This window comes from Phyllobates terribilis, unplaced genomic scaffold (genome assembly GCF_046119375.1).
Source record: "Phyllobates terribilis strain yellow unplaced genomic scaffold, ASM4611937v1 Scaffold_13__5_contigs__length_258822181, whole genome shotgun sequence".
NCBI lineage: Eukaryota > Metazoa > Chordata > Amphibia > Anura > Dendrobatidae > Phyllobates > Phyllobates terribilis.
Genome location: NW_027362773.1, coordinates 134,932,342 through 134,951,450, shown reverse-complemented (window position 1 = coordinate 134,951,450; position 19,109 = coordinate 134,932,342). Strand labels below are relative to the sequence as shown.

At 48.2% G+C, this 19,109-nt stretch overlaps 1 protein-coding gene across 1 annotated transcript in view; it reads left to right on the top strand.

Annotated features, from left to right (window-relative positions):
- LOC141174072 (uncharacterized) overlaps nucleotides 1-19,109 on the top strand; it is a 369,120-nt gene that overhangs the window by 180,350 nt on the left and 169,661 nt on the right. Inside the window, exon 15 of the mRNA XM_073658713.1 lies at nucleotides 31-175. Within this exon, the coding sequence (XP_073514814.1) occupies nucleotides 31-175 (145 nt within the window). The remainder of the gene's footprint in view (nucleotides 1-30; nucleotides 176-19,109) is intronic.

Here is a 19,109-nt window from a genome sequence, read left to right as displayed (position 1 = left end):
ATCTTTTTATACTATTGTCATTTTTTACAGGATGTTACCCTACATGTCCTCCAGAACATCCTTATTTTGATGAAGATGAAATGAAGTGTGTTGCAATATGTGGTTGCTTTGATGAGGACAGAAAACACTACAAACTGGGGGCAAATGTTCCAAGTCATAAAAACTGCTATATTTGGTATTTTTGTTTTAATTTTAAACATTTAAAAAAATATAACTCATATCACAAAAAGGACTTAAACATTCTGGGTTGTTGGTAAAGATCGACATTTTGTGCTTTAAATTGGCTGATATCTTAAAGAAGTTGTCAACCACTTTTACATTGATGCCCCATGGGATAGCGCATCAATGTCTGATCGGCCTGCTCCCCGCACCCGACACCCCGCCGATCAACTGTTATCGGTGCCGGTGGCGGCAACTGCCGGCCAGAAGTGCTTACTTGCGGAGCTTGGCCATCTAGCTGTAGTGGCCGCCACGGGGTACTGGACAACCGCCTCCTATTCAATTAAATTTTCATTGAAAACTCTGGTTTCATAGGGCCAGAGGAGGGTAGAGATAGATAGAAACCAAACAGGTGAGAAGGCGTATTTAAATGATTGAGAGTGCTGCAGCTAAAGAGTTAGACAGTTATGGTCAGAGTGTGCTGAAATGGTGGATACTAGTGCTCGACACTGCTCAGTACTTGCCCGAGCATCTCACTACTCGGGATGTTCGGCGAGCACCGAGCATTTTACGGTTACTCGGGCGGGAGCTCGGGTCTCCGCCCTGCATGTTTGGGGCTCTTTACAGAGCCAATGAACATGCAGGGATTGTCAGCCAGTCACTGTAATGCTGGAGCCATGTTGGTTATGGGCATTACAGTGATTGGCTGGCCGCACAGCGTCACCTCAAGTATTTAAAATGGGGCGCCGCCATCTTGGACACAATCGCTCCGGATCAGACCGTGTAGGGAGAGTGCTGCTGAGCTAGGGAGAGATTTATACTGCGAAATAGGTAGTGTAGGGTCTCCAAAGCCTGCAAAATCAAAGAAACAGTCCTTCTCAGGACAAATATCCATCCCAGATATCAGGCACGCAGGCAGGCTGTATAGGAGATGCAGTGGTTATACCAACAAGCACTGCATTAAAGTCCTGTGTGCTGCTTCTCAAATTGCTAGACTTAGCCCCAGGTCTCAGAGGCCAGGAAAAATCATTTTTTTTTCACATGAATCCTCTTTTCTTTTATTTTTCCTCAGTCAGACTATGCAAATACCCGTCTTATTAACCTTTTGGTAATTTTTCCGCCCAAAAAAAAAAATTGAGCGTGTCTGTGAGCGGTCTGACTAGAGATGAGCGTTGTTCTACTCGAACTGTTCGCCAATCTCAAATTCGAGCTGTTTTGGGCGGTGTTCGAGCCGTTCGGCGAACACGAACAATTTGATAAAAATTCGGCTGTTCGAGGTTATGTTCGATAACTGTTCGTGCACCAAAATCATAACTGGATTTTTTCTCAGTAATGATGAAAATTAATGTTAATACGCAGTTTGAGTGTACAGCGGGGTGGGGGGAGGGGCAGGGGATGGATCTCTGCAGGAACAATGAAGATCTCCATATTTTTTTCTCTTTCCCGCATTTGCAGTGGGGAGGTGCAATCTGTCAGCCTATCAGCAGCGCACACACGGAGCGAAGTGCTTTTTTTCACACAAGCAAGGGCATGTGTCATTGGCAGTGTATGTCACATGTCCTTGCCCTATAAGACCAAGCCATTTTCCCCGTCGCCACCATTCTCTCACTGCTGCAGCTGCGTGTTAGACGGCACCGCTGTTGCTGTGAGCGCTATACCTTGTTAATTTCAAGCCAATTTTCGCACAAATATACAGATAGCTTGGGAGTAGGGAATAGTTGTGATTGCAGTCCTTTTAAGGACTAGGTTACAGCATTTCCTACGACTTTTATCAGGGAGGTCTGTGCTCTTAAATAGATAGGTTGTGGGAGTAAAGACTAATTGTAATTGGAGTCCTTTTCAGGACTAGGTTACATCAGTTCCTATCAGTTTTTGCCAGGCAGGTCTGTGCCAGTGCTGTGCAAGTTTTTTTCACAGCATTTGGCTGAATCTAGCAAAGCTAATCCTTTTTGGCCTATTGCAGAGTGTGTTAGTCAGTGGAGTAGCCTATCTGTGCTGCAAGATATACCACCTGTGTATAGAATACCAATTTTTTTACTGCACCTAGTGAAGTAAAATCTTTTGGGCATAGCATCATTCTATTAGTCCATCTATACTGACCTCCATCAGGTTGCAAATTAAAACAAATTTTTATCTGCATCTACAGTACCTCTGAAAAAATATTTGGGCTTCTAGCAGTGTGTGGGACTTGTTGTATTAATCCATCTATACTGACCTCCATCAGGTTGCAAACTGAATATAATTTTTTCTGCATCTAGCTCTGAAAAAATATTTGGCCTTCTAGCAGTGTGTCGGACTTTCTCTATTAGTCCATCTATACTGACCTCCATCAGGTTGCAAATTAAAAATAATTTGTATCTGCATCTACAGTACCTCTGAAAAAATATTTGGGCTTCTAGCTGTGTGTGGGACTTGTTGTATTAGTCCATCTATACTGACCTCCATCAGGTTGCAAACTGAATATATTTTTTTCTGCATCTACCTCTGAAAAAATATTTGGGCTTCTAGCTGTGTGTGGGACTTGTTGTATTAGTCCATCTATACTGACCTCCATCAGGTTGCAAATTAAAAATAATTTGTATCTGCATCTACAGTACCTCTGAAAAAATATTTGGGCTTCTAGCTGTGTGTGGGACTTGTTGTATTAGTCCATCTATACTGACCTCCATCAGGTTGCAAACTGAATATATTTTTTTCTGCATCTACCTCTGAAAAAAAATTTGGGCTTCTAGCTGTGTGTGGGACTTGTTGTATTAGTCCATCTATACTGACCTCCATCAGGTTGCAAATTAAAAATAATTTGTATCTGCATCTACAGTACCTCTGAAAAAATATTTGGGCTTCTAGCTGTGTGTGGGACTTGTTGTATTAGTCCATCTATACTGACCTCCATCAGGTTGCAAACTGAATATATTTTTTTCTGCATCTACCTCTGAAAAAATATTTGGGCTTCTAGCTGTGTGTGGGACTTGTTGTATTAGTCCATCTATACTGACCTCCATCAGGTTGCAAATTAAAAATAATTTGTATCTGCATCTACAGTACCTCTGAAAAAATATTTGGGCTTCTAGCTGTGTGTGGGACTTGTTGTATTAGTCCATCTATACTGACCTCCATCAGGTTGCAAATTAAAAATAATTTTTATCTGCATCTACAGTACCTCTGAAAAAATATTTGGGCTTCTAGCTGTGTGTGGGACTTGTTGTATTAGTCCATCTATACTGACCTCCATAAGGTTGCAAATTAAAAATAATTTTTATCTGCATCTACAGTACCTCTGAAAAAATATTTGGGCTTCTAGCTGTGTGTGGGACTTGTTGTATTAGTCCATCTATACTGACCTCCATCAGGTTGCAAATTAAAAATAATTTGTATCTGCATCTACAGTACCTCTGAAAAAATATTTGGGCTTCTAGCTGTGTGTGGGACTTGTTGTATTAGTCCATCTATACTGACCTCCATCAGGTTGCAAATTAAAAATAATTTTTATCTGCATCTACAGTACCTCTGAAAAAATATTTGGGCTTCTAGCTGTGTGTGGGACTTGTTGTATTAGTCCATCTATACTGACCTCCATCAGGTTGCAAACTGAATATATTTTTTTCTGCATCTAACCCAGCCAATAGTTTTGGCCTAATACCACAGTTTGGCCACTCAGCTCTGCTCGGTTACCATCCATTGTTTTTTTGTGCAAACAACTCCAGAGTTGTGAATTAGTTAACCACCAAAATGAGTGGAAAAAGGCCTGCTGCTGGTGGAAAGGGGAATAGGCGTGTTGGGAAGGGGAAAAAAGGTTGTGTCCGTGGGGTAGGTGTTAAAGCAACAGTAACATCTGCAGAAGAAAGACTATCTTCCAGCCAAACTAAAATGTCTACTTCTTTTAGCGGACAATGTGATAAGATCCCTTTCTTACGGCCACGCCAATCGCTACAAATTCCAGATGAGGCACAAAAACAGCAGGTGCTTCAACGGATATCAAGTGCTCCTTTAAGTGGGCTCTCCTCCACATCAACTTCAACATCACAAATACTCCAGTCCTCAAAGGTGTCACCCCAATCGCACTTGCTTCCTCACAGCTCCCAAATCTCCAGCTGCCCATCTGAGTATGAGGTAGAACAGATGGTTGAGTCTGCAGAGCTGTTTACTCATACTATAGCCTGGGAATCAGAGGTCGACTCCAGCGCTTCTGTGAATCCAGACGAGGAAATGATCTGCACTGATGCCCAGAATCTTTATGAGTCGGATCCAGGACCAGACGCAGAAGGTTCTGACCATAATGTAGACCCTCATTCCCAAACTGTAACTCCTGTTCGTGGAGACAATGAGGAATACGATGATAAGACTCAAATACCTGATTGGAGCGACAACTTTAGTTTTTTGTCAGGGCAGGAACAGGTTGGCTCTGAGGACGACGGGTGTGATAACACACAGGGTGATGATGATGAGGTTGGAGATCCCACTTACTGTCAACCCACAGTCAGCCAAGAGATGAGGTCAGCAGAGGAGGTGGAGGAAGATGCTAGTGACGACGAGGTCAGGTTGCGCCTTCCTGGACAGAGACGTAGTACTGGAAGCACGTCAACAACTGCATCCTCAAACACAACTCTGCCTCTCACCACAAGTCGTGGTGGCTCTTCAGGTCACATGGGTGCTAAGCCTTGCATAGCCTGGGCATTTTTTCAGATCGATAAAGATGACCCAACTCGTGTTATCTGTAACATTTGTCAGCAAAAGCTAAGTAGAGGCCAAAAAATACATAGTTTGAGTACTTCATGCATGAACCGGCACATGGACATGAAGCATAAGTTGCAGTGGGAAGCTCATTGTGCTACAATGCGGCCTAGCCGGCCGGGCCAACCACCGTCTGCCATATCTTGTGCATCCGCGGCCTCTTCATCCTCTGTGACTGGGGGGACAGCAGTCACACCTGTTTTGGGGCGCAGACCTGCCACCTCTTTACCTGCAACAGCCAGCGTCATTGGCAGGTCATCATTTTCTTTGGAGGTGGTAACAGCAGCTGGTGTTGAGCGCTGTCCGACATCGATAGCACCACCTTTGGATCAAGGCAACCTAACATGTCCGCCTGCATCTTCCTCACAGACCGGCAGTTTGCCGGGGACACCCTTATCAACCCCGTCTAAGCACAATAGCCAGCCCTCGGTCCCTCAGATGTGGACAAGTAAAAGACCATTTCCTCCTAGCCATGAGAAAGCTAAGAGGTTGAATTTCACCATCTGCAAGCTCTTGGCTACAGAAATGCTGCCTTTCCGCCTGGTGGACACAGAGGATTTTCGAGACCTTATGTCCGTCGCTGTGCTCCAGTACCAGATGCCCAGTCGGCACTACTTCTCAAAGAAAGGTGTGCCTGCGCTCCACCAGCATGTCGCACACAACATCACCGCTTCTTTGAGAAACTCTGTGTGTGACAGGGTGCATTTCACCACAGACACTTGGACGAGTAGGCATGGACAGGGGCGTTACATGTCGCTGACTGGGCACTGGGTAACTATGGTGACAGCAGGACAAGGGGCTGCTGTCCAAGTCTTGCCGTCCCCACGAGTTGTGCGTCAATCCTCTTTATGTCAAAGTTCCTCCACTGCTTCTGCCTCCTCAACCTCCTCTCGGTCTTCCATCTGCACCCAAAGCCTGTCTGGTCATGCCACAAGCTTTCTAACTGCGCAGAAGGGATCCTGCACACCTCCTTACTATGCTGGCAGTAGGGCTCAACGTCATCAGGCGGTTTTTACATTGAAATGTCTGGGAAATGTGAGTCACACAGCTGAGGAGTTGTGGTCAGCTCTGGAGAACCAATTTCATGAATGGTTGTCTCCACTGGACCTGAAACCAGGGAACGCCGTGTGCGACAATGCTGCAAACCTGGGTGCGGCCCTTCGCCGGGGCAATGTCACACACGTGCCTTGTATGGCTCACGTGTTGAACCTGGTTGTCCAGCAATTTTTAGCCCACTATCCCAGACTAGATGGCCTTCTGCAGAGGGCACGGTCGCTGTGTGCTCACTTCCGCCGTTCGCATCCCGCAGCTCAGCGACTTACATCTCTACAGAAGTCGTTGGGCCTGCCACTTCACCGGCTAAAATGCGATGTGCCTACCCAGTGGAATTCAACTCTGCACATGTTGCAGCGACTGTGGCAGCACCAACAAGCCCTTTTGCAATACGTTCTGACGTATAGCCTGGGCCAACGGGATTCAGAGGTGGGGCAAATCACGCTGGAGGAGTGGTCTCAGATCAGGGACCTATGCACCCTTCTGCACAGTTTTGAAATGGCGACGAAGATGTTTAGTGCTGATGATGCCATTATCAGCATGACTATTCCGGTGATTTACATGCTGGAGCACATGTTAAACAGAATTCGGAGTCAGGTGGTGGCACAAGAGGAGGTGGAGGAAGTAGAGGAGGAGGAGTTGTATGCGGAAGGGCTAACATCTGCAAGGTCCAGACGGTCGGCAGCACCAAGGCGGCAGGCATGTGAGGGTGGGGGAGATGGTTTTACCAGGGCGCATGGTAGCAGCCAAACTAGTGAGGAAGGTGCAGGAGCCCAGGAAGAAGTGGAGGACGAACTGATGGAAGACTCATCAGATGAGGGAGACCTTGATCACATTTCTGTTGTGCGAGGTTGGGGGGAGAGGACAGAGGAAGGAAGCATGATTGTTACCTCGCCACCAACACAACAGGGACTTGGTGCTCCTGGATGCGCAACACACATGAGTGCCTTCTTGCTGCACTACCTGCAACATGACCCTCGAATTGTGAGAATTAGAAATAATCCTGACTACTGGGTTGCCACACTGTTAGATCCCCGGTACAAAAGTAAATTTGCAGAAATTATTCCTGCCATAGAAAGGGATGCACGCATGCAGGAGTATCAGCAGAGACTGTTGCAGAATCTTACATGTGCTTTTCCACAAAATACCAGTGGTGCACGTAGTGAATCTCACAGTTCCAACTTGCCAACCGTGGGACCGTCAAGTGTTCAGCACTCAAACCGTAACAGAACCACAGTATCTGGTGGTAACATCAATTTTGCGGAATCATTTCACCACTTTTTTAGCCCATCCTTTGTAAGGCCACAGGAGACAAGAAGTCTGACACATAGTCAACGCCTAGAGACGATGGTACAGGAGTATCTCCAAGTAAACATTGAAGCCATGACTGTGTCACTGGACCCTTGCTCTTTTTGGGCTTCCAATCTGGATAAATGGCCGGAGCTAGCCACTTACGCCTTGGAGATCTTGTCATGCCCCGCAGCCAGCGTTCTGTCTGAACGTGTGTTCAGCGCTGCTGGTGGTGTGCTGACAGATAAGCGCACGCGGCTCTCCACTGATAATGTAGACAGACTCACGTTCATAAAGATGAACAAATCATGGATCCGAAACGACTTTTCTACCCCTGTGTCATCCTGGGGAGAGTAAAAGCTTGTTGATTGTTTAAAATCACCCTACCAACCGTTTTAAGCTTTCAAATTACTAATCATGTTTATCTGTATCTTGACTGGAAAATAATTTGGGCTTTGTAGCAGTGTGCAGCACTGATCCTATTAGGCCATCTATAATAAGCTCCACCAGATTTAAAATTAAAAATAATTTTTAGCTGCATCTAGCCCGGAAAATAATTTTGGGGCTCCGAGATGCGCAAGACACATAAGTGCCTTCTTGCTGCACTACCTGCAGCATGACCCTCATATTGTCAGAATTCGAAGTAATCATGACTACTGGGTTGCTACACTCTTAGATCCCCCAAACTTTTCGATCAACCTTTTCATTTTAATAAAGACCAAAAAAATGGTCATTTTTGAAATTATAAGCGTTAGCAGGTTGTTAGAAACTGAAATCAAACAGTTTTCAACTCAAAACTTTATTCTAGGTGATGTTACATTTTCACATAGGACCCCTTGTTCGAAAGGAGCTTCTGAACTCTCTCGTCCATTGAATTTGTCAGGTTTTGGATGGTTTCTGCTTCAATTGTTTTGCATGAGGACAGAATACCCTCCCAGAGCTGTTGCTTAGATGTGAACTGCCTCCCGCCATCATAGACACTCCTTTTAATGATGCTCCAAAGGTTCTGAATGGGGTAGAGGTCAGGGGAGCATGGGGGTCACACCATAAGTTTGTCCCCTTTTATGCCCATATCAGCCAGAGATGCAGATGTTTTATGTGCAGCATGAGATGGTGCATTATCATGCAGAAAAATGATCTTGCTGTGAAATACACGGTTCTTCTTCTTGAACCATGGCAGGAAGTGCTGTTTGAGAAAATCCACATACATTATGGAGTTCACCTTTAGCGCCTTCAGGGATCCTAAAGGGGCCGACAATCTCTCTCCCCATGATTCCAGCCCAAAACATTACTCCACCTCCTCCTTGTTGGCGCTGTAGCCGTGTTTGCGTGGGGTGTCCATCAACCAGCCATCCTCCACTCCATCCATCTGGACCATCGAGCGCTGCACGGCACTCATCCGTGAACAAAACAGTTTTGAAATCAGTCTTCATGTAATGTTTGGCCCACTGGAGCCGTTTCTGCTTGTGTGAAGTGGATAGAGGAGGTCGACAGGATGGCGTATGCACAGCTGCAAACCTCTGAAGGACCCTGCATCTTGTTGTTCGGGGGACGTTGGAGGCACAAGCAGCTTCAAAAACTTGTCTGCTGCTATGACAAGGCTTTTTTGCCGCTGCTCTTTCAACCTGACGTAATTGCCTGTAGAAGTAAACTTGTGAGATATCTCCATGCGGAGCTAAAGCGGCAGGAGCGGCCTGGTCTATTTGGATGTTTGAGGACCTGCGGTATCCAACCACCGGGTTAAACTACTGAGGACCTGCGGTGACGTGGTATGTGGTCCAGCAGGATCGTGTGACCACTTGAGGAGCACGGAGTTGCGAGGCAAACACCGACAGGACGGTACTACAAATAGAGGTGACCCGGAGCCTCATTAATTACACGCTTAATCTTGGTTGTGTAGACGTACACAACCTTCACAGGTGAGTGTACTGGCACTTTTTAAATTCAGCAAATAGCCCTGTGAGTCTACACATGCGCCCTTTCTTTTCTTTTCACATGTAATTGCCTGTAGGAAAGAGTCCTCAATTTGCCCTTATCAGCACGCACACGTGTGTACTGTGAATCAGCTACATACTTCTTGATTGCCAAGACACTTCATCCTGATCATCGCACAATGTTGATTGTAGTCATGCCTTGACCTAAACACTCCACAATTTGTTGCTTCTCAGCAGCCGACACATCCTTTTTCTTTCCCATTTTGGCAGAAAATGTAGGCTGCTGAATAATGTGAGAGAGCCTTCTTAAGTAGTCTTGCCTTTCATTGGACACACCTGACAAACTAATTAGCACTGGTGTCTGCAATTGCTTACAGTGATATAAAGAGCCCTGACACACATCACCATCAATGAGTTTAACTGACAAACAAACAAATTCTTCCCTTATCACTCCTAAACACTTTTTGCATAATAATTTGGAACACAGTGTACATGTGCTTTTCCACAAAACACCAGTGGTTCACGTAGTGAATCTTACAGTTCTAACTTGCCAACCGTGGTCTGTATGGAGTTGTTCAATAAAGGGCCCAAAATTAAGATAACATAGATGGGAGAGGTCTCTATGAATAGGAATTCCTAAGTATTTGATACCCTGTGAGGGCCAGGCAAAGGGAAAGTTGGACTGGATGGAATCCTGTATGGATTTGGGGAGGGAGACATCGAGGGCCTCAGACTTCGCTGCATTGATTTTAAAATTTGACCATGTAACAAAGTGATCTATTTCAGCCATAACAGCATGGATGGATATATGTGATTGAGTGATATATACTAGGACATCATCAGCAAATAGAGAGCACTTGTACTCGGTGCCTCCCACCTCAATCCACCTAATATTGGGGTTATGGCGAATTGATGAGAGCAGGTGCTCCGTCACTAGGATGTATAAGAGAGGGGACAGAGAACATCCCTGCCTTGTCCCATTGGTGATTGTGAAAGGTGATGAAAATGTTCTGACGCGCCCCCTGGGCCTTGGGACACCCGGAGCCGGACCCTTTTTGGTGGATGCTGGTGGTTGTAGTCTCCCTGGTGGCAACCCGGTTCCGTGGCTCAGGGCGGTCAAACCAGTGGCGGAACTATTTATGTGGTTTTGATGTTTAAATGTCCGACTACGCCACCCGTGGATTGCGGTCAGAGTGAACCGCCGCTCCAGGGCAGACCGCTGAGGCTGGTGTTGTGGGTGCAGCAGAGCGTAGCATAACTCCCCATGGGAGGACTATAGCCTCAGGGCAGTGTATGCGGAGGATGGGGGTGATGGTGCAGGGCAGCAGCAGTAATGACACGGAGTCAGTGATGCAGTCCAGGGCCTTTACTCACAGTTCTTATTATCCAGACCACGTCTGCAGGTAACGGCTGCCCACGTCGTACTGTGCTCACCAGGTGAGGGGCTCAGACAACTCCCAGATAACTTTGGAGCGCTTCACAGGACCCCCTTTGTGTGTCCTTTGTCTGGCCTTTCTTACCAACCCTTCTGTCCGGCTGCCTCGGGCCTCCTCTTGGTAAACTTGGCGCCAGTTTCCCTGACCCTATGTGGTGCCTTCCTAGCGGGTGTAGCGAGGGGCTGTGCCACATAAAATGTCACAGCCTCCTGTTTCTAGCTGAGGGTCGTTTCCTGCCTCCACTAGTTTCGGGGACCGGTCTCTCCCTTTAGCCTGACCCCTCCACGCAGGTGGATTCTGGCGTGCGGTGGCGACTCGCCCGTCCGCACCCCTGAGATCTCTTCGTTCCTCGTTCCTGGAGCCTTCTCCGCTCCTCTTCCTTCCTTCTCCCTCTTCCAGGCCTGGGCCTCTGTTACTAGGCCCGCCTCTGGAGCAGAGCTCATGCAGAGCCCCTGCTCCCTGCCACTTCTGCTCAGACTTCTCTGCACTGAACTAAGATGGTGCCCACCTTTTATACTCCCTTCTCAATGCACCCAGGAACTGCTTCCTCCCTGCTCCTGCACTACAGGGTTCCCCTTCCTCAGTGTTCCCTCCCCCCACTCCAGCCAGGGACAGGGACTGTCGTGCCCATCTCAGGGGCATATTGGTCGCCCTGCCCCACGGCAATGTGGTGTAATGCATGCAGGTGTCGGGTCCTGATCCACACTACATCCTTACCTGAGAGTGAGATATCACACCTCTGGGTGAGGTGCAATACCTCTGTAGCAACCGAGCCCTCAGGGTGCTACAGTTCCATTTATCTTCAGCCTAGGTGACGTATTGCGATACAGGGCTGTGATTTTGGCTATAAAAGGGTCCCCTAGACCCCTACCCCAAACTTTTTAAGAGAATCATATATGGCGTGCCAGGAGACTCTATGGAATGCTTTCTCAGCATCCAACGAGAGTATCTAATTACAAATTTTTAACTGCATCTAGCCCAGGAAATACTTTGTGCCTAGTAGCAGGGTCTGCTAGTCAGCTGATTATCCCGGCTGTTAAGCAAGCTACACCACCTGTAGTTTGGACACTTCATTTTTTCAAAGGAAATGCTTCGGGACCACGGGATACTCAGTGAAGAGCATCAGGAGGCACCCCAAGGCATAGGGGCTGGGACTGGCAGTAGGATGCCTTGTGGTGGACAGCCGAGCTCGATCCTTATAAAAGCTTTTTAACTGCAGCAGCTTTAGTGGACGCTACTGGAGCTGGAATTACGCGGCTGCTGGCATGAGACTTGCCCTCCAATAGATCCTTGTAAATGGATTTAAAGTGTATTCATTCAAATTAGAGAGACAATTTAAATTAAAAAGCTTAGAGCTGCCTCCACCACAGGGGGGCTCGCTCGACCCACCAGCGGACAGGCACCAGTATTGGGAGAGGGGTGCTGGCCATCAGGGTTCACCGCGGCTCTGGCACAAACCCGGCGACACGGAGGTGGCACGGGCAGGAGCGGACTGGCCGTGTCGGCTTCTCACTTTTTGGATTTTACAAGGGCATGACATGCCTATATCTGTGTCTCCCCCTCCTTTTATTCCTCCACCTCTTTTATTTTCGCATGACTATATGTACTTGTCACTTTTCCATGTGTTAGTTATGTCTTCTGAGCAGTTTGTCAGCTTTTGGACACCTTTGAAGGTGTTTTCTATGTGTTTCTATGTGTTTTTGTTTGCCTGCCATTGGTTTTAACGGTGTTCGAAGGTGTTCGACGAACAGTTCGACGAACAGTTCGGCGAACACACGGGTGTTCGACGAACCGAACCGAACTCGAACACTACGGGGGTGGCTCAACACTAGTTCTGACACAAAAATATCTGTTTAAAAGAGTCTGGTTTCGGCCAGATAACTAGAACTGTGGTATTGCAGTTCCACGGTTCAAATCTCTGTATTATCTACTTTTTTGCCTTTTTTCCATAAAAAAAAACAGTTTGAGTGTCTCGCTCACTGTTCAGACACAAATATATCTGATTAAAAGATTCTGGTGTAGGCCAGAGAAATAGAACTGTGGTTTTCCTCTTCCACGGTTCAAATCTGGGTGTAATCCACCTTTTTGCATAAAAAAAAAAGTTTCAGTGTCTCGCTGACTGTTCAGACAAAAATATATCTGTTTAAAAGATTCTGGTGTAGGCCAGAGAACTAGAACTGTGGTTTTCCTCTTCTGCGATTCAAATCTGGGTGTAATCCACCTTTTTGCCTTTTTTACATAAAAAAAACAGTTTGAGTGTCTCGCTGACTGTTCAGACACAAATATATCTGTTTAAAAGATTCTGGTGTAGGCCAGAGAACTAGAATTGTGGTTTTCCTCTTCCACGGTTCAAATCTAGGTGTAATTCACCTTATTGCATAAAAAAAACAGTTTGAGTGTCTCGCTGACTGTTCAGACACAAATGTATCTGTTTAAAATATTCTGGTGTAGACCAGAGAACTAGAACTGTGGTTTTCCTTTTCCACCTTTCAAATCTGGGTGTAATCCACCTTTTTGCCTTTTTTACATAAAAAAAAACAGTTTGAGTGTCTCGCTGACTGTTCAGACACAAATACAGTATGTCTGTTTAAAAGATTCTGGTGTAGGCCAGAGAAGTAGAACTGTGGTTTTCCTCATCCACGGTTCAAATCTGGGTGTAATCCACCTTTTTGCATAAAAAAAACAGTTTGAGTGTCTCACTGACTGTTCAGACACAAATATATCTGTTTAAAAGATTTTGGTGAAGGTTCAAATCTCCTTTTTATTACTCTTTTGCCATTGATAGTGTGAGTGTAAGGTATTTTACTTCATTTACAATGGGCAAGGCGCGTGGCAAGGGACGTGGAACTGGACGTTCTAGTGATGGTGCGTGTAGAGGACGGGGCAGTGGCCAAGGTGAAAATGTGCCACAACCAAAAGCCACAACGTCTCGCTCCCAGTTCTTGACCGAATTACTAGGGAAGCACACAACAACACCACTATTGCGAACTGATCAGTGTGAACAGGTTATTAATTGGATAGCATATAATACTCAGGGGTGGATTAAGAGTAGCAAGGGCCCCGGGCAGTTTAGAAGGCGCGGGCCCCCAACCCCACACACACACACCTGATGTATCACGTGACATGTCACATGATCCCCTGTGATAGATCATGTGATAGTTCATGTGAAATTAATTTGCCACAATATTAATTATAATAATTTTTTTAGGCTGTGTGCCCACTACGCGTTTTTTAAGCGTTTCCGCAGCGGCAATTCCGCTGCGGAAACGCTTATAAAACGCTTGGTCGAAGGTCTGCCATGTTCCCCAATGATAATCCGCATGTGCTGTGCACATGCTCCGGAAATTTCCGCTGCGGATTATCATTGCGGAAAAATCCGCAGCACTAACAATTATTTTGCGGAAGCGCGGCGCTTTCACCGCCATTGACTTGCATTGGAATGCATGTAATCCGCAAGACTGCATCTGTGCATGCAGAATCCATGCGTTTCAATGTGCGGATGGTACTCTAGTCTGGTGAAGAGGAGACTCTCCTCCGGACCCGGGTACCATAGAACCTGTAAAAAAAAGAATAAAATAAAAAATAAATATTATACTTACCTTCTGATGGCCCCCGGTGTCTTTATCCGATGCGTTCTGGCTTGCCGGCAGCTGGCGATGGTCTGAAAAGGACCTGCCGTGATGTCATTTAGTCATGTGACGGGTCATGCGACCGCTGACGTCGGCAGGCCATCAGAAGGTAAGTATATATTTATTTTTTACCATTCTTTGACGGTCACACTATATAAATCCATGCCGGTTGCATGGATTTATATAGTGTGACCAAGTTGTTAAGCACTTTCCAAGTGATGCTAAAATCGCTTGGAAAGCGCTTGTCAACCCGCATGCGGAAATGCATGTGAAGAACGCTTCACATCCGCATGTCCCTGGCAGGAAAAACGCATGTACAATCCGCATGCATTTTTTCTACCAGGGAGATGGAGAAACCCTCAAAAAAAATCCGGAGCATTTCTGCATCGTGGGCACATAGCCTTACATTAATTGTATGACTCAATATTGAGCACACGTAGCCATCTATACACAGCAGGAGGCCGCACGGAGCCATCTATACACGGCAGGAGGCCGCACGGAGCCATCTATACACGGCAGGAGGCCACACGGAGCCATCTATACATGGCAGGAGGCCGCACGGAGCCATCTATACAAAGCGGGAAGCCGCATGTAGCCATCTATACACGGCAGGAGGCTGCACGGAGCCATCTATACACGGCAGGAGGCCGCACGGAGCCATCTATACAAGGCGGGAGGCCGCACGGAGCCATCTATACACGGCAGGAGGCCGCACGTAGCCATCTATACAAAGCGGGAGGCCGCACGGAGCCATCTATACACAGTCGGGAGGCCGCACGTAGCCATCTATACACAGCGGGAGGCCGCACTTAGCCATCTATACACAGCGGGAGGCCGCACGGTGCCATCTATACACAGCGGGAGGCCGCACTTAGCCATCTATACACAGCGGGAGGCCGCACGGCGCCATCTATACACAGCGGGAGGCCGCACGGCGCCATCTATACACAGCGGGAGGCCGCACGGAGCCATCTATACACAGTGGGAGGCCGCACGGAGCCATTTATACACAGCGGGAGGCCGCACGGAGCCATCTACACACAGCGGGAGGCCGCACGTAGCCATCTATACACAGCGGGAAGCCGCACGTAGCCATCTATACACAGCGGGAGGCCACACGGCGCCATCTATACCCAGCGGGAGGCCGCACGTAGCCATCTGTACACAGCGGGAGGCCGCACGGAGCCATCTATACACAGCGGGAGGCCGCACGTAGCCATCTATACACAGCAGGAGGCCGCACTGCGCCATCTATACACAGCGGGAGGCCGCACGGAGCCATCTGTACACAGCGGGAGGCCGCACGGAGCCATCTATACACAGCCGGAGGCCGCACGGAGCCATCTATACACAGCGGGAGGCCGCACGGAGCCATCTATACACAGCGGGAGGCCGCACGGAGCCATCTATACACAGCGGGAGGCCGCACGTAGCCATCTATACACAGCGGGAGGCCGCACGGCGCCATCTATACACAGTGGGAGGCCACACGAAGCCATCTGTACACAGCGGGAGGCCGCGCAGAGCAATCTATACACAGCGGGAGGCCACACGGAGCCATTTATACACAGCAGGGAGCCGCACGGTGCCATCTATACACAGTGGGAGGACGCACGGCCCCCCCTCCAGAGACATCAGGAGGCCGCACGGCGCCATCTATACTCAGCAGGAGGCCGCACGCAGACACGCACACAAACATATACAGACATATACATACACGCATAAACACATTTGAAACACAAAAATACATATAAACAGACATCACACAATGATATCTGCCTGCACACACATACATACATACATACACACACACACACACACTCACTCTCACACATACACACTCTCTCTCTCACACACACACTCACCATCCCTCGGCTCGGCTCCAGTCCTCCTGGCTCCTGTTCCTCTCCGGTGGTAAGTAGCAGTGCAGGCCGGGCGCGCACTGCGTGACGTCACAGCTAGGAGACACGGCCGCGCACAGGGCCGTGTCTCCTAGCAGTGATGCGGCCGGGTCAGCACACAAGGAAGTTAACTGCTGCAGTGCTGGCCCAGCCGAAGAAGAAGCAGCAGCCGAGCACCGCTGCTGGGGGAGTGGTCCGCCCCCCCCGCCAATGTCTGCCGGTATGTGCCGCGGGACCGCTCATATAATGAGGGCAATCCAGCCATAGCCCCCCCGGACCCCCTGTCCATACTGCATGCAAAGATGCCCCCTCCTCTCAGTCTTCACTTGTTATGGCAGTTTCTCAAGAAACAGCATCAACCTCCATGTCCCACCGCAGCGTTCAATTGTCCATATCCCAGACCTTTGAATGAAAGCGCAAATTCGCAGCCAACGCCCCACAGGCCGCAGTCCTAAATTTGCACATTTCACGACTGCTTGCGTTGGAAATGCTGCCTTTTAGGCTGGTGGAGACAGAATCCTTCCGCAACCTTATGGCGATAGCCGTCCCTCGGTACTCGGTCCCCAGCGACACTATTTTGTGCATTCCCCGCACTACACAAGCACGTGTCCCAAAACATCTGCCGTGCCATCAACAATGCAGTTACTGGGAGAGTCCACCTGACAACGGACACGTGGACAAGTGCTTGTGGCCAGGGATGGTACATCCTCCTGACGGCACACTGAGTAAACATAGTGGAATCTGGGACCCAGTCGGACCTTGGGACGGAACACATCTTTCCCACACAGAGGATTGCGGGCCCTATGTCAGTCAGCGTTGCCCCCACAGTGTACAGCTCCTGCGCATCATCCTCCTCCTCCTCCTCATGTTCAGCCTCCATCTCAGATATTACCACATCAGTTACAAGCTGGAAGCACTGCAGTACTGCCTCAGCCAAGCGGCAATAGGCTGTGCTGAAACTCATAAACTTAGGTGAAAAACCTAACACTGCTTGTGAGTTGTGGACATCTGTGAAAGAGCAGGCCGATCTGTGGCTGAGACCACTGAACCTACATCCAGGCATGATCGTGTGTGACAATGGCCGTAACCTGGTGGCGGCTCTGAGGCGAGATCACACATGTACTATGCCTAGCTCAAGTGCTTAACCTCGTGGTTCAGCGGTTTCTTAAATCGTACCCCGAGTTGCCAGATCTGCTCGTCAAAGTACGCCGCCTGTCAGCTCATTTTCGGAAGTTGGCCACAGCTTCAGCTGCCCTTGCTGTATTGCTGCAGCGTTTTCAGCTTCCGGCACACTGACTGGTGTGTGATGTCTCCACATGTTGGAACTCTACCCTCCACATGTTGCAAAGGATTTGTGAGCAGAAGAGAGCAGTTGTGGAGTACCAGCTGCAACAAGGCCGTCGATATTCAGGTCAGATTCCACACATAAGATCTCAGGAGAGGACCTGGATGTCTGACATATGTACCAACCTGACAAACTTTGAGGAGTCCACCAAGATGGTAAGTGGCGATGATGCCATCATTAGCGTGAGCATCCCACTAGTCTGTCTTTTGCAACGCTCTCTGCAGAGAATTAAAGAGGAGACATTGCAGCCAGAGTATGATGAAATGGATCAAGAAGCCATAGCGGGCGATTACACACAGCCCAGCCTCATCTCATCCCAACTTGCACTGGCGGACAATGAGGGAGAGGAGGAGGAGGAGGAGGAAAAACAGGAGCTGGTATCATGCGCTGTAGACGGTAGTACCAGTACAACTGTCATACCATCAGTTCAGCGTGGGTGGCCTGAGGACAGGGGAAAGGAGGAGGAGGAGGAGAGCATGGTCAGTCGTCATCTTGGTGAGGACACGGAAGTCTTGCCCGTTACCAGTCTGGCACGCATGGCTGACTTTATGTTACGCTGCCTTAACCGTGACCCTCGCGTTGTCAAAATGTTAGGTGACAGTCATTACTGGTTGGTGACACTTTTAGACCCCGCTACAAGGAGAACTTTCACTCTCTTATTCCTGAGGTGGAGAGGTCTACAAAAAATGGGGCAGTACCAGAAGGCCCATGCTGCAGAACTGTTAAAAAAATTCCCATCTGAACATGCTAGCGGCAGAGGTCACAGTTCGTAGCCCAACCAAGGCATACAGGCGAGAGAGATGCAACTCCAATCCAGCAGAGGCAGGGGAACACTGTCAACGTTCTGGGACAGTTTTCTGAGACCCGCCCAGCTTACAGGCCCTGAGGCGCGGAGTACTCTCACAAGGAGTGGAAAGTTTCTAAAGATGGTGAGGGAGTACCTTGCCGACCGTACCAGCGTCCTCCGTGATTCCTCTGTGTATTTAATTATTGGGTATCCAAGCTGGACACTTGGAATGAACTTGCTCTGTATGCCTTCGAGGTAATGGCCTGCCCTGCCGCTAGCGTATTATCGGAGCGTGTTTTTAGTGCCGCTGGGGGAATTATAACTGATAAGCGCACTCGCCTGTCAACTGACAATGCTGACAAGCTGACCCTTATCACAATGAACAAGGGCTGGATTGGGCCAGACTTCTCATCACCATCAAATGACAGCAGAGTAACATAAAGTCAAATCCACTGTATGATTTTGGGAGGTGTATTCCCATGCACCGCTTCACACCCACACATGGGTATACACTTCCTCATTTCGTCTGTTTTTTGCTCTTCTCCTTATCCTCAGCCTCCGCCACCACTATACCACTAGGGTGACCGTGGTCTGTGCTGCCAGCATTGCAAGTTCCTCCATCCTAATTTTGGCAGCTTTTGCTTGGAAAGCATAGGCAAAGACTATGCGAGACCCACTCCCCAATAATGGGAATAATGTTTTAAATATGCTGTACTGCATGGCTTTTGTAAGGGGCATTGCAAGTTCCTCCGTCCTAATTTTTGGCAGCTTTTGCTTGGAAGGCATAGGCAAAGACTATGGGAGACCCACTCTCCAATAATGGGAATAATGTTTTTAATATGCT